This window comes from Schistocerca nitens, chromosome 3 (genome assembly GCF_023898315.1).
Source record: "Schistocerca nitens isolate TAMUIC-IGC-003100 chromosome 3, iqSchNite1.1, whole genome shotgun sequence".
NCBI classification, from domain to species: Eukaryota; Metazoa; Arthropoda; class Insecta; order Orthoptera; family Acrididae; genus Schistocerca; species Schistocerca nitens.
In genome coordinates this window covers 985,507,980-985,522,307 of record NC_064616.1, presented here as the reverse complement: position 1 = coordinate 985,522,307, position 14,328 = coordinate 985,507,980, and the positions used below count along the sequence as shown (strand labels likewise).

Below are 14,328 nucleotides of genomic sequence, written 5' to 3'. Positions count from 1 at the left end.
AATTCCCGTGTGAGGGTGTGGATAGATGTCTGCCTATTACATAATACGACCCTCTTCAACTGTCGGCGGGTACGTGTCCCTTCACGTTTCCACTTCACTATCACATCGGAAACAGTGGACATAGGGATGTTTAGGTGTGTGGAACTCTCGCATACAGACTTATGACACAACTGACACTCAATCACCTGATCACGTTTATAGACCATGAGTTCCGCAGAGCGCCTCATTCTGCTCTCACCATGTTTAATGACTACTGAGGTTGCTGATGTGGAGTATCTGGCAGTAGGTGGCAGCACAATGCACCTAATATGAAAAATATATGTTTTTTGGGGTGTCCGGATACTTTTGATCACATAGTGTATATTTATAAAACAGATGTAATATGATAAGTTCATTATGTGACACGGAGTTGTTAGTTCCAATTCTTTTATTATTATAATTTCTGGCATTTGCAAAAGGCATTCACTTGAGGACTTAAGGTAGAAAAATGTAAATAAATACCCCAAGTTAATGCCAGCTTTTGTAAATGTTGGTGGGAACATTCCTGGAATTTATGTATGGACTGCGGCGAGCCACATCTGTATCCAATGATCATTACTAGACAGTCTGCAATACGCAATATAAGTGCATTTGATTTGTGATTGCATTGTTATATTTGAAATAATTATAAACAGAGTAGGTAACATAGTCCAGTCAATGAGGGAAATTAGCAGAAAAAATTCATATAACTACAGTTTTTTTTAATTTTTTATTTTGCTGTGGCAGGAGGGAGTGCCATGAAAAACGTAATAAAAATCCTGTTCCTGCATTGCAGGGGATGCAAAAAACAGATTATTAAAAATATTATTGATTGTATAAAATAAATGTTTATTTTTAAATAAAATAGGTTGAAAACAAATATTCAGTGTGTGCCACATCTAAGTGCAGTAGGACCAAATTAAGAGATAAATTGTGTTCTGGGGTTGCAACAGAGTGGAGGGTAGAAATGTGAGCGAAGGTTGCCAGATTGTTTTCGTGCAGTTCCATCCTGGATAGGCCTGCAAACAAAACAACCAGCAGGTGACTCCCAATTCATATCTATCCCACTAAACCACAAGAAGCAACTACCAGGTGCTTCACAAAGTTATACCAAGCCTTCTGCCGTGCGCCTTACGAATCACTGGCAACATAGTGCACATATGTGTCCGGTGAGTTATTTTCTACAAAATGCGCTAACAGTACATGGAATACAAGACAAGAGTTACTAATAATACTAATGCAAGAAACACACATGGACATCATCTACATAAGTTGGTTCTTAAGTGATCCTGTACGGCGGCGGCGGCAGCAGCAGCAGCAGCAGCAGCAGCAGCAGCAGGATTCTTATAGGAATACTAATGCAAGAAACACACATGGACATCATCTACATAAGTTGGTTCTTAAGTGATCCTGTACAGCAGCGGCGGCAGCAGCAGCAGCAGGATTCTTATAGGAAAGGTAACTTCCCCCTACCGTGATTGCTGCTCGCTTTTCAGTTTACAAGCAGAGTATCTTTCCTGAATTTCTGTCCTGTTCTCTAATGTGAGTAGAAAAAGTAACATCACTGATCTGGTTTTGATATAATGGAGATACTTTCATTTTATTGAGTTCCTATTTGCAGTTGTTAGGTGCACTTTTAAGTAAAAAAGCTCAACAGCTGGAGTTGTCTACCATACTGAAGAGCTTGCCCAAGTGTAACATGGTGTCAATATATATGACAATGTAGATTTCATTGTATCTACTATCAGTTGCTGGAATACTTTTCTTGGTGTGAGAGATACCAAATGCATCACCGCAGCCTTAGCTCTCCCAATATCTGAAGAGACCCACATGCTTCAATTGGCTCACTTTGCAACAGAATCATGCCATTTAGTGTTTTCCGTGCAACACTTTGGTGCTGCCTATAAAGATGTCAAGTCGCAAATGTAGGCCTTGCCTATCAACATACTATGAAAAAAGTAAAATGTCATCTGAACTCAACCTGGTTTCTTATTTTTATTTATTTTTTTGATCTTTGTTCTGTATTTTAAAATGTCTAGATGGAAACTCTTAATTGTGAAATGCTTCACCCATGAACAACAGTTTTTATCTCTTAAAATATATTGGCTATCCTTCAACATTTTTAAAATTGTGTGTGAATTGTGAGCAGCTTCAAAGTACCATACTGTGTATTTCGTTACCTTTGTCATTATTATCTGTTAGGCTGTTGGTCATTTAAATCATACCATCTGCATTCATAAAGAAACTCTGTTCAGATGTGAAATGGCATTTAGGGAAAATATTCTATAATTTCATGTTAGTCATTGCATTGTTATATTGATAAATTTTATAACTGTGGCTGTAGGCTCACAAGGTTGTGGACAATATTAGTTGTTACAAAAAACTGTTTTGTAAATGTAGAATATTTCAGTTGAAATTTGATGTTGGGTTAAAGGAAATGCAGCCAGTGATAATATAATTACAGAAACATGAATTCTGAAGGGACAAGTATTGACTGATAGTAAAAAAATTAATTTTGTAGAATTGAGTGTAATAAAATTTACAGCACAATGCTTCAAAATTTATTGTTTCAGGTGAACGTAACATTTCACTCTATAAGAATATATCAGAGTTTGCATACAGCACTCTCACAAGTGCAGGCAGAGATCTGAACTTGACAAACCAACAACTTCTCAGATCGCAGGTACAACTTCAAGAAGCAGCTACATCTCTTCATATATTACAGTCGCATCTCACTCAGCTGCATACTAAAATAGCAGCAGTAAGCACTTCTGCCTTTATACCTCAAATTTACGTGCAGCAGTGTGAACAGGAATAACTATGATGAAATAACGGGTGTGAAAAACTCTCTCTCTCTCTCTCTCTCTCTCTCTCTCTCTCTCTCTCTCTCTTTCTCTTTCTCTCTGTGTGTGTGTGTGTGTGTGGGGGGGTTAAATTAATTTTAGAAGAATAAGCTGTATTAACTAACAAGTGCATGTCAGCTGCTTGATAAAGATATATTTTTCTTTATGTTCTTATGAAATAGCACTTACGTGTTGTAATTAATAAACATGGTTTCACTGTTGCAAAGATCTAACAGATATGTAAAACACTGACCCTGTAATCATAATACATATTTTGCACTTACGGTTTACCAAGAGTTTTCCTAAAACAGGTGTTGGGTTATGCATTGCCAATCGAAGATCCTAGTATCCGGTGTGAAGCAAATGTGATTTCTTTTTGGTGGGAGCTAATATCTTGACACGATGAAGGTGATGACAATTTTCTCATCTGGACTAGACTGCTGAAAAGAGTTGGACTTAGTACTGTTCTTACTTTGGGCCTAAAAGATTCTAATTCAAAAAGTTTATTTAGTATATGGTACCCACCATCAAATTTGTTATGTGATGTGGAACAAATCCATTCAGCCACCCAAGGACAATTGAAGGTGATTATGTTGAAAAGTGAATATTAGTAATTAAAGATCACATTCTAAGGATTATTTCTGCATTTGATTTATTAAAATATTCCCATCCAAACCCGATTAACGAAGGTGGAGGCATTACTTTTTGTTCAACCATCGTAAATAGAGAAATGAATTTACAGATATTGGATAATTACTTCCACAATTTGGGGACCATGTACCTTTTAAACATCTCTTAACAAACTACAGTGGATGTTCTTAAATGCAATGGCAAGAAATTAAGAGTACTTTTATTCTGCAGAGGGATATAAAAATAAAGGTGGGAACTGTGCTTTATGAAAAATGAAACAATTTAGTTTTCATTGAAAGTATTCAATGGCTTTCTCAGAAAGACCCATATTTCCATAGAGACATACAGGAAAGGCATGTATATCATTTAACACATTATTACAAAGAAGACTGCTTGTATTCAAAATGTGTATATTACCAAGAGTGGAGACAGTATGTACATTAGGTATTGTATTGCTAAAGGAGAAATATTTTGAAAGGCACACATAAGGGGAAATTACAAGTGGGTGGTATGTGATGGTTAAAAATATTATCAGTAGAGAGCTAATAGCAGAGCAAGTGAGAGGTGGTTGCTTCTCTGCAGTCAAATTTGTTATACGTTATAATGATGTTACCTAAATTTTAAAGTGAGCCGTGGGATAAGCAGATGGAGCAAGTGGAAAGTATCAAGCAGACTATGAATAATGGTTTAAATACCTCCTAACTGATTATCCTGTGATGACTAAGGTTAAACTGTTTTGCTGAGAAATATAATCCAGAGATAACTCGGGCCTTCTAATTTTGCATGTCTCTGCACCAGCATCCAGATTATAACTTTTGTAGTTCCTTTTGCTGTCACTAGTTAGCATTTTTTTGTAGTCTCTCTCTCTCTCTCTCTCTCTCTCTCTCTCTCTCTCTCTCTCTCTCTCTCTCTCTCTCTCTCTCTCCCTCCCCCCCCCTCCCCCTCCCTCTCTCCCCCCCCCCTCATGAAGTTGTTGAAACATTACCATGTTGTTTTGTAGTATTTTGGAGCAGTTTTTGCAGTGTTACATCTGCCTGCATTCTTCTCAAATGAATAGTGATTATTCCAATGAGGAAGAGCAATAGGAAGACATTCTTGTTTCAGAATTTGGTGATGGCTCTTTGAACTTTAATCAAGTGAGGAAGAATGTGAGGAACACACAGATATAGATTGGTCTCAGCTGAGAGTGTGGCATGTTTTTGATAATAATACTGATTATGCTCTACAAGATTTCTGTTTGCTGAAAATCCTCACAGTACGATTCCTTTTCCGATGACGAAATTGAAATATTTGAACACTTATTTTATAGGGATTTGATGAAAATGATACAGGTGGAAACAGTTAAATATATCAGCCAACGTGTTTCAACCAGCAGCTCCAATGTTTTGCTACCATCATGTGAAGAACTTTCAATTTTCCTTGCTCTGACCCTTTTACAAAGTGTTGTTCAGAACCCTGGATTGCAGATGTACTGGTTGCAGTGGGCAAGCATATCAATTCCATTTTTCAATGACATAATGTCTTGAAAGAGGTTTTGCCGAATCAAAAAGTATCTTCATTTTCATGATAAGAAAGTGTTTAATGCCTCAAATTGTCCAAATCCTAAGCTGAACAAAATTTGGTCAGTTTACCAGCACCTTGAAAATAAATTGAGAACTTCATATATTCCTGAAATTATGCTGGCTGAAAATTTGCTTTTGTACAAGGGTGAACTGGGTTGGGTACAGTACATGCTCTGTGAATCAGCTAGTGGATATGTGTGGTCCTGATTATTTACACAGGAAGAGGGACAGAGCTGGATGCGGACTTCACAGATTTTCCTGTGTCATCACAAGTTGTTTTGACACTTTTAAAACCTCTCCTAAAGCAAGGCTACTGTCTGATGACAGATAACTTTTACACATCCCCACAGTTAGTGGATTTCCTAATTTTTAAATCCACTGATAGTCACAGAACAGTAAAAATGACCAAAAAAGAGATGCCACGATCTCTCTGAAATAAAAAATTACAAAAGGGGGGAACTGCAGCTGAAAGGCAAGGAAAAGTTCTAGCATTGAAACAGGAGAACAAGAAAGATGTGGTTCTTCGTTCAACTATCCACATTACAGGTATGGTGGAGACTGAGAAGAGTTCAAAGGAAATAATGAAGCCAAAGCTTGTGCTTGACTACGGCGACACAATGGGAGGAGTGGCTCAAGCTAATCAGAGAATGGCATTGTATCCAGTACCAAGGAAGCAAGGCAGAGTTCGCTCCAAGAAGCAGGATACGTGTAGGATGTGCGTCTGGAGAGAAACACGAGACTACTGCCCTCAGTGCCAGGTCCTCTTGTGTGTTACACCATGCTTCAGAATGTACCGTATACAAAACAGTTTCTGATATCATCCTACAGTGTGGTTCTCATATGTATATCTTATCTACCATCTATCTGTATATTAAAATCAAAAATGTGTAGTAACAATTATTTTCTTGATGAGCCCGAGTTACCTCGGGATGATACCTTTCATCCACTTCCACCTACAGTATCTCCTTAGAGTTTAAAGATAAACACAGGAATGAATTGCCAAAGCAATATATTTTCAAAAAAGCATAAAATTACCTAGAAAAATGTAGGTAAAGTTTTGTGTCAGTAATAGTTACTTTAGGAGGTTAATCTTGGCTGTTCACCTTTTGCTTTGTACGATTTGGATACAATGAATTGTTATTGGGATGAGAATTAGGAGGTAGAATAAAAACATGAAATTAACAACAGTTGTATTGCAAAACCATATAAACAAATCTAACATTTTAGCTCTGTTTTAAAATTTAGTGGCCATCACTCATGAGCCATAAAAAATTGCTAGTGACATATGTGCTGGACACGTAAATTCATAGAAATACTCTGCCACATACTAGAGACAAGGAGAATAAAGAGAAAATTTCATAAACAGTAATACAAAGTTGACAATTCATCCAGTAGGCATACTACAGCAGAAGCAGTATTGTAAACTTACAAGCAATTACTTTATCTAATGAAACAGATATTGTAGGTTGAAAATGCTAAACAATGGCAGTGGGGCAAATACAGGTATCTGTAAAGTGAAAAACATTAAATCTCTTGAACCACAGGAAAGGTCTGTGGAACTTCACAATAAACACACCTTCAGTGATATTGGCAACCTTGTTGAAACACACTTCTTTGAATGGTGAGCTATTACTTTTAGAAAACAAAATGTGTAGATTTTCAGACAATTTGTGCCACTATAGCAGGACTTCATGAATGGGTTGCAAGAGGGAAAAATGTAAACTGATGTGCATTAGTTGAAAGATTACATGACTGTAGGACTGGGATATTTTGTACAAACAGCATAAAATATTCAAGCAAGGAACAAGTATGGACAGGAAAGGATTGTTTTCTTTGTAGTTTTAGATTGACATGAAAAATGGATATATTATTTACATTGTATTTACTAGGCACTGCACACAACATGATATTTGTCTAACTTGACAAACCTAAATAATTAAAGAAAAATAACAATTAGAGGCAAATAGTTTCTCAGCTGAACACTACTGAACAATTGTGCGAATGAGAATGTGGTCGTAATTGCCCACGTATCAACAATCCACTATAGTGGAAAAATAGCTGGTTACTGTCTACAGTTGAATACAAAAAAGAAATCAGCTTGATTGCCAAAACTGCAAATTGTCACATTTTAGTTTTGTTGCGTGTAAATATTTTACAATGTCAACATTTCCTGGTGTGGTGGAAGTTTGTTTTTGCACTAAATTGTGAAGAAATTTGAATCCCTACAAGATGTTGAGGCTGTTGATACCTGTCATTCCTGGTGTATACAAGACACTTTACCATGGTATCAATGATAGTCCATGCTTATTGTCTTGTGAATGAATCGGGAACCTAGGGTTGTTAAAAACTTACTTGGATTATTTCTTTCATCTTTGCCTGCAGTATTTGTATTTTTTCATTTATTTTGCTTGTTTAGTCAGCAAAACGTACTTTCCCACAGTAGTGAAGTCAACTTAAAGATGTTCTAGCTTGAAATCTAGTTAGTTCAAAGTAGCATATTTTGAACACCCTGAAAGTGATCATAGTAATCAAATTACTGGCACATTCTTTAACAAACATAGCTTTCACAAGAACTAATTTTATTTCTTGATCAAAGTAATGTTAGAAATTCAGTGGCTGTGTTTCGTTGCTCCTCCATCTAATCTCTAATGTAGTGTTTCACCTTTTCTTCAAAATATTCAGGCATGAAAGTGAACGCAGAAATCCACAGGTGCTTCTGAATTTTGATTTTTGAACAGTCTTTTAGTGCAGTTGTCACAAATGGAGTTTAGAACAGTGTTGTAATGAAAGAGTAGGCATGATATTTATTTTCCTTAAAGAAAATATCGTTGATACTGTGCTGTGTGTGTAAAAAAAGAGAGAGTAGTACCAGTTGACCAGAGTTTTCATTGAGATGAAGTGTGGCTTGATCAGTACAGTTATTAAGAATTTACTATGTATGCAGAAACTCTTATAGGGCTTAGCCACGCAGATGTCTGCAACAAATAATAATGCTGTAATTTAATGTGCGTTTAAAGTTAAGTTCACAATGTGACAGTTACTCCAGATAACATTTTGAAATTTTTGGTAATGAAAATGTGCTCACTGTGCAAATACAAAGCTGAGTTACATTATTTTAGCCTTAGTTTTATTATTGGCATTGTTGTTTTTCTGTAGTTTTTTGCACGATATCTTTCACAGTGTTCATTGCACAGTTCACACATGCTTCGTTTGGCTGGTGGAATCTCTTGTTGCGACAGAACTTGTGATGGAATCCATGTGTTGCTTATCATTTCCACTGTTGTCATTATGGTGTCGATTGAATAGATGTTGTTCCAGAAAGAGTTGTGTTTTTATATGAGTATTTGGTGTGGGCTTTCATAGTCCTTGATGGTGAGGAGCAGCATCTGCATTCTGATGTCTTCTTTCATTAAGATGTAAACAAGTCTTGAAGTTGCTGTCTTCCTGATTGTCACAATTAATTTCATATAGTAGGCTTTGACTTTCTCTAGTATTACTATGTCACTGACTTTTAGTTTGTCAAGGATTATGTGGATCCTGTAAGTTGCTTTGGCCATTTTAAAGTTTCATTGCCATTTTTATTGAGAGTTTTTCAGGCAGTTCGATGTTGTAAATTGCTTTTATTTCTGTTGTGGCTCTTTCTTTCACATGTATGTTGAATAATGTCAGTGTTTCTGTTTTGTTTTGAAGGGCCAGCATGTCTTTTGGTACGAGTTTACTGCCTATTCTGAAAAATCATCTGTTTGCATTTGGTGTAGTTTATTTGTAGGTCATTTCCCACAGATTTGGGTCTGTTTAGCGCCTTTTGTGGCTCATCATTTTCTGAACCTATTACCATGTTATCCACAGAAAGTGTGAGTGTTGCTGGGCTGTCTGTGATAAACTTCATGATGTCTGCTGTCCTGATGTTGAACAGTGTCAGACTGATCAATGTGTTTGTGCTAGATTCTTGAGTATGGTGATATCGTCAGACATTTGGATGTGGTTGTATATTAGGATGTCTGGAAGTACTTTTGTTATTTGGTTTGTGTCACCAGTTAACAGGCTTAGTTTTCAGATAAGTCTTTCTCTGTTAACTGTCAAAGGCTTTGCTATAGTCCAAAAAGACTAAAAAATATTTTTTCCTTGGGTACCTTAGTGAGTCTTGCCCTTGTTCTTTTAAGCAGTTCACTGCATGTAGACTGCATCCTTTCTTTCTGAAACCAAAATGGTTTTGTGGCATTTGGGCATCTACTTCAGCAGTAAACCTGCTGATTAATATTTCCATGAAAATTTTGTAAAATGTTTTTTTGAGACCTATGCCACTATACGAGTCTGGGTTGCAGATTTCTCCTTTATCTTTGAAAAGAATTTGGATCGTTGATGTTCTCCATTGTTCTGGTGGTTTTTTTTTTTTTTTTTTTTTTTTTTTTTTTTTTTTTTTTTTTTTTTTTTTGTGCTCATGCAGTTGTTGAATAGTTCTGACCAGTAGTCTTCCATCATGTGATAGGATTCCTTGGTGTGTTCTACACACACACACACACACACACACACACACACACACACACACACACACACACACACTGGTCCTGAAGGCTTTTTTCTTTTTCACTTGGCGTATTTCTTGTCTTGTTACAGGGGTTTGACTTTCTGTTGTTTCCGTTGTACTGTATTCATAGGCTGCTTCCTTGTGTTGGAGGTTTAGGATGACTTCAGAATAGTTTTCCCATGTGTCCATTGAAATTCCTTTTATTGCTGGTGGTATTGATTTTTTGAGCAGTGCAAATGGGTCTCTTTGAGTGCATTCTGCCCGTCATCTAACCTCCTCTTCTATGTGGTGCTATTTAGGTTTTCGGGTCAAGTTTGTTGATGAGGCTGTCTCTTCCTCCTTGTAGCGTTTTAAAGATCGTAACTGTTTTAGTGTTTGGTTGGTCTGTTCTTGGGTTGAGATCACCTGCAAAGACTACTGTACTCTTTGGTCAATCTTTGTGTTAATACATTTGTTACTCTTAAAATCTCATCTTCTACCATCATCTGTGGTTGTGATATATGCCTATTAGTGCAACATAATTTATTTTAACAATAATAGTGTTTTCATCTCATATTGCTTCATTTATTGATCCTAGGCATGGTTTGAGGAAGCGGGAGACTGCTTCTGCTGGTCTGCCTGTGATTTGGGGTGCAAAAGAGTGAAGTCCGTAGTATCCTTTTATAGTACAATCTTCTGGTGAAAAGTTTCTGTGAGGATGATGGTGTCATAGTTTGCTAGTGACTCTGTCGGTATGAATAACATCACTTTTTTTAACCTTTTGATGTTTCATAAGAGAATATTTGTGTGTGTATTGCAGTTCTGCTCCTTCACTGTTGTGTGTTGTCAGAAAATGAAATCCCCTTATTCTTACTGCTTGTGGCCAAGATTCTAATTGTTCTATATCCTTGAGAAATCTGAATGGAAACCCCATTTTGAATGCCCTTTTGTCTGCTTGCATGTGTGGTTCTTCACATTTTATAATATCTTCAATTCCTTTTCTCTGTAGGTAGCTTCTAACCTTTTCTGAAGCGGTGTTCCTCTTTAGGCTGCCTAGATACAGTCCCTTCTTTCTGCAGATTCAAGATCGTTGTTTTCATCTGCTCTGGTCTCAATGATAGATTTTACTTGATTATTTCTTTTGCTACTTTGTGTGTTTGTGCTGTTGTTTGATGACGTACTCTCTGCTGTTCAGTGATGATTGTCCTCGTTGTTTTTATTGTGTGTCTCATTGTTTTCATTTTGAGTTGCTAAATGTGTTGCCACCAGATTTTGGTTTACACTTTTACTTTCTCCTTTATTATTACATTTAACTTATTTGATATAAAATCCTTTATAAATAGCATGACCCTTTTTATGTCTCTTATGCCATCTCTTTCAACGATTGTGGTTTTGTGTTGTATGGGCATCGCCTGCATATTGGCTCAGCCACATAAGCAGGAGATGTACATTGATGCCAGCTGTTGCTAGTTTGTTTCTGTGTATCAGGGTGTCACTATTTCTTCCGTTGATAAGCATTGCTTGTCTCCTGTTAGTGCATGGAGGAATGGAGTCGTCAATTGTCCTGTAGAGAAGCCCTTTCCTTATGTCATCTGTTTGTCTTCCTCTAACCTTCTCATTTTCATTTTTCATGTCGTGTTGAGCAGTTTTCAATTCTATAAGACAGGTTCTTATGGCACTTACGAGTTCTGTATCTTCCTTCATCTCCTTTTTTTACTTCTGCATTGTTTTCTAAACCTTTCAGAGCGCTTTCGAGTCGTGTATCAGTCTCATCTTACTTGACGTCATTTTGAAATATATTCCCGTTTTGTGCTGTTGGATGAAAGTTTATGAATTTTGAAATACTGTGTAATGGACATGAATAATAATGCTTTATGCTCTGATTCATTTGTTGGCACAAGGCCACACTTTATTGAAGCAGTGAACTGTACAAAAACACAGAAGTACAGTCCTTTGATCAGCAGCATAATTGTAGGTTAAGCAGTTCACTTCTCACTTAGAATGAGTTCATAACAAGAGTTTGTCACTAGCATAATTACAAAGAATCTCAGGAGTGTACAGAAACCAAGTTAGTACCACAGCAGTTTGATGAATCTGTCAGCTAGTACAGGAGGTGAGCAAGTAGCTTGCTAGAAGGTGCTAAGTGCCTGTGAGCTGCACCACAGTTTCTTCAGTCTCTCTCCACTGGACACACCTGAATTACTGACCATGTCCTTTGTGAACATGGACATGTGCCCCTGGTGTGATATGCTGCCTTTAGGTGGATTAGTTTCTCATAGAATATTTCAATATTTGTTTTACTGAAACTTCTTGTGATATGTTTTTCTTATATTATGTTTATCATATTTTGGCAGTGAGACAAATAAGGCTGAGTGATCAGAAAGTTCTAAGTCTAGACAGAATTTATCTACATTATCAAAGTAGTAATTTGTTACAGTGTTGTCAATGTATGTTGCTGAGTGAATACTTTCTCTGGTGAACTCCGAAAAATTTAGTTTAAACCCAGGCTTTTTAATTGAATCAATAAATGTTGTTGATTCTTTGTCATTTGCAGTGTTTATTAAAATCTCCTGCTATTACAACTTTTTTCTTTTCTTTCTTTAGTTTATCTACAAAGCACTGGAATTTCCAACAGACTGTCAATCCTAAGGGCCCGGGTTTGATTCCTGGCTGGGTCGGAGATTTTCTCCACTCAGGGACTGGGTGTTGTGTTGCGTCAGATCAAAAGACTTGCACCAGGCGAGCGGTCTACCCGTCGGGAGGCCCTCGTCACACGTCATTATTATTATTTAAAGAATTAAAATCTGTTTTCACTTCATAGCTTATAGAAGAGTCCAAGAGTATGCAGCAACCTCTGTGAGATTTTTTTCTCCCTGCAATAGCTGGTTGCAACATTCGAGTTTTCAATTTTATATAAAATATTTATTGTATTAGAGCTAAGGCAGTGTTCATTTAAACAAATAATTTTTATTTTTTTACATTCTGAGAGAAGAATTTGTAACTCGTCGAGTTTGTAGCGTAGGCTGCTGGAAGATTTAGAACTTGAGCCATTTATATTCCAGTGCATCAAATAAGAACTTTTGCTTGTTTTAATGATATTAAGCATATATTTTTTAGACAATCTTTAGCAGATTTCTTTTCAGCTAACAGGTATTTTTCTTTTACATCCCCTCCAGTAAATATTAGTTTCCCTTAGTTTTAATGATTTTACAAACATCCATAAACACTTTGCTGAAGGTCATCGATCCTAGTCTGTTTAGATGCAGTCCATCCTTGGCTAGACATTCCTTGCCCAAAAACTAATTTGAGTTTATAAATATTGCACCTAGTCTGTCACAACACTCATTAATTCTGCAATTGATTCGATTAATGTAACTGCCTCCACCGACCTCCTATTTATGATTCTGCTGATCACTATCCTGGAAGCAGGGTAAAAGGAACTTCAATGAAAAAAATTAAGTTACATTTAGAAATAATTTAAGAGAAGCTGAATAGACTTAAAATAGCTGTACTTTGTGTAATAGTAACTTAAACAATTTTTTAAGTAGCCTGTGTTGAAATATTTAATGAAACTTTTCCACATGTAACAAAACAACTAATAAACTTAAATGGATAACTCAGGATATAAAAATTTCTACTGCCAGGAAGAGGAAACTTCACAATGAGCTGAAATATAATAAAAACAGATGTTTTCTGGGTATGTGTGTCATTATAAAGCTATTTTTAAGAAGTCGTGAAGACAGCCAAACAAATGCCAAACAAAAAGTTCATTGTACAATGTAAAAGTAAAACAAAAGTAGTGTGGTCTGTTGTGAAATAAGAGTTAGATGTTGAAGTTAGTAGCAATGAAATATCTAGGGTTAAAGTAGATAATAGCTTTGTTGAAAACCCCACTCAAATATCAGAGTGTTTAAATGAATTCTCCATAAATGTGGCAAAGTCAGATATTGATGTAGCAGAGTATCAGAGTAAAGTACATCCCTTTGGACTCCACCAAGAAGCTGAGTATCTTATGTATTTCAAAAAATCACAATAAAGGTTGTGCAAGATGTTATATTATCATTAAAAAATAAAAACTCTACCGTGTGGGATGGGATACCCACTAAAGTTACTAAATCAGTGTGTGACATAATAGCAACTCCTCTAACTAAAATAGTCAACCAATCGTTTGAACTGGGATGCTTTCCTGATGTTTTGAAGTATGCTGAAGTCAGACCTCTGTTCAAGAAAGGGTCAATGGAAGGTATGGAAAACTATCAGTCTATTTCTGTTCTTCCAGTCCTGTCAAAAGTGTTAGAGAAAGTAGCTGCAAACCAGATCAATAATTTTATTGTAAAAAATGGTATTATTATAAGTAACCAATTTGGGTTTGAACCAGGAAAAAACACTTCGGGTACTGTGAATAACTTTACTGAAAAGATATGCAAATCATTGGATCAGAGGAGTAAAGTTGCAAGTATCTTCCATGATCTCATAAAAGCATTTGACTCCGTGAACCATGACTTGCTTAACTACAAACTAGACAAGTACGGGATTAAGTACAGTGCTCTAAATTGGCTCGCTTCATACTTACACAACAGAAAACAAAGGGTGACTATCACTTCAGATGCAGTGGATTATTATTCTAAATGGAGTATAGTATCAAAAGGTGTGCCTCAAGGATCGATTCTGGGGCCAATCCTGTTACTGTTCCATGTAAATGACTTACCCACAAATATAAATTTCCCATCGGTTTTGTTTGCAAACGATACTGCTGTTTTAATTGAAG

General features: G+C 36.4%; 1 protein-coding gene across 6 annotated transcripts in view; it reads left to right on the top strand.

Annotated features, from left to right (window-relative positions):
- LOC126249051 (biogenesis of lysosome-related organelles complex 1 subunit 3) overlaps positions 1–13,614 on the top strand; it is a 69,279-nt gene extending 55,665 nt beyond the window's left edge. For 2 of the 6 annotated variants that reach the window (XM_049950680.1, XM_049950679.1), the window contains exons 4-5: positions 2,592–2,779; positions 3,173–3,499. In XM_049950680.1, coding sequence (XP_049806637.1) covers positions 2,592–2,779; positions 3,173–3,259 — 275 coding nt within the window. In that variant the 3' untranslated portion in view covers positions 3,260–3,499. Of the gene's footprint in view, positions 1–2,591; positions 3,500–12,164 lie in introns of those variants that run through there. The other 4 variants (XM_049950684.1, XM_049950682.1, XM_049950683.1 and 1 more) reach the window with 4 other exon arrangements.
- The last annotated feature ends 714 nt before the right edge of the window (positions 13,615–14,328 follow it).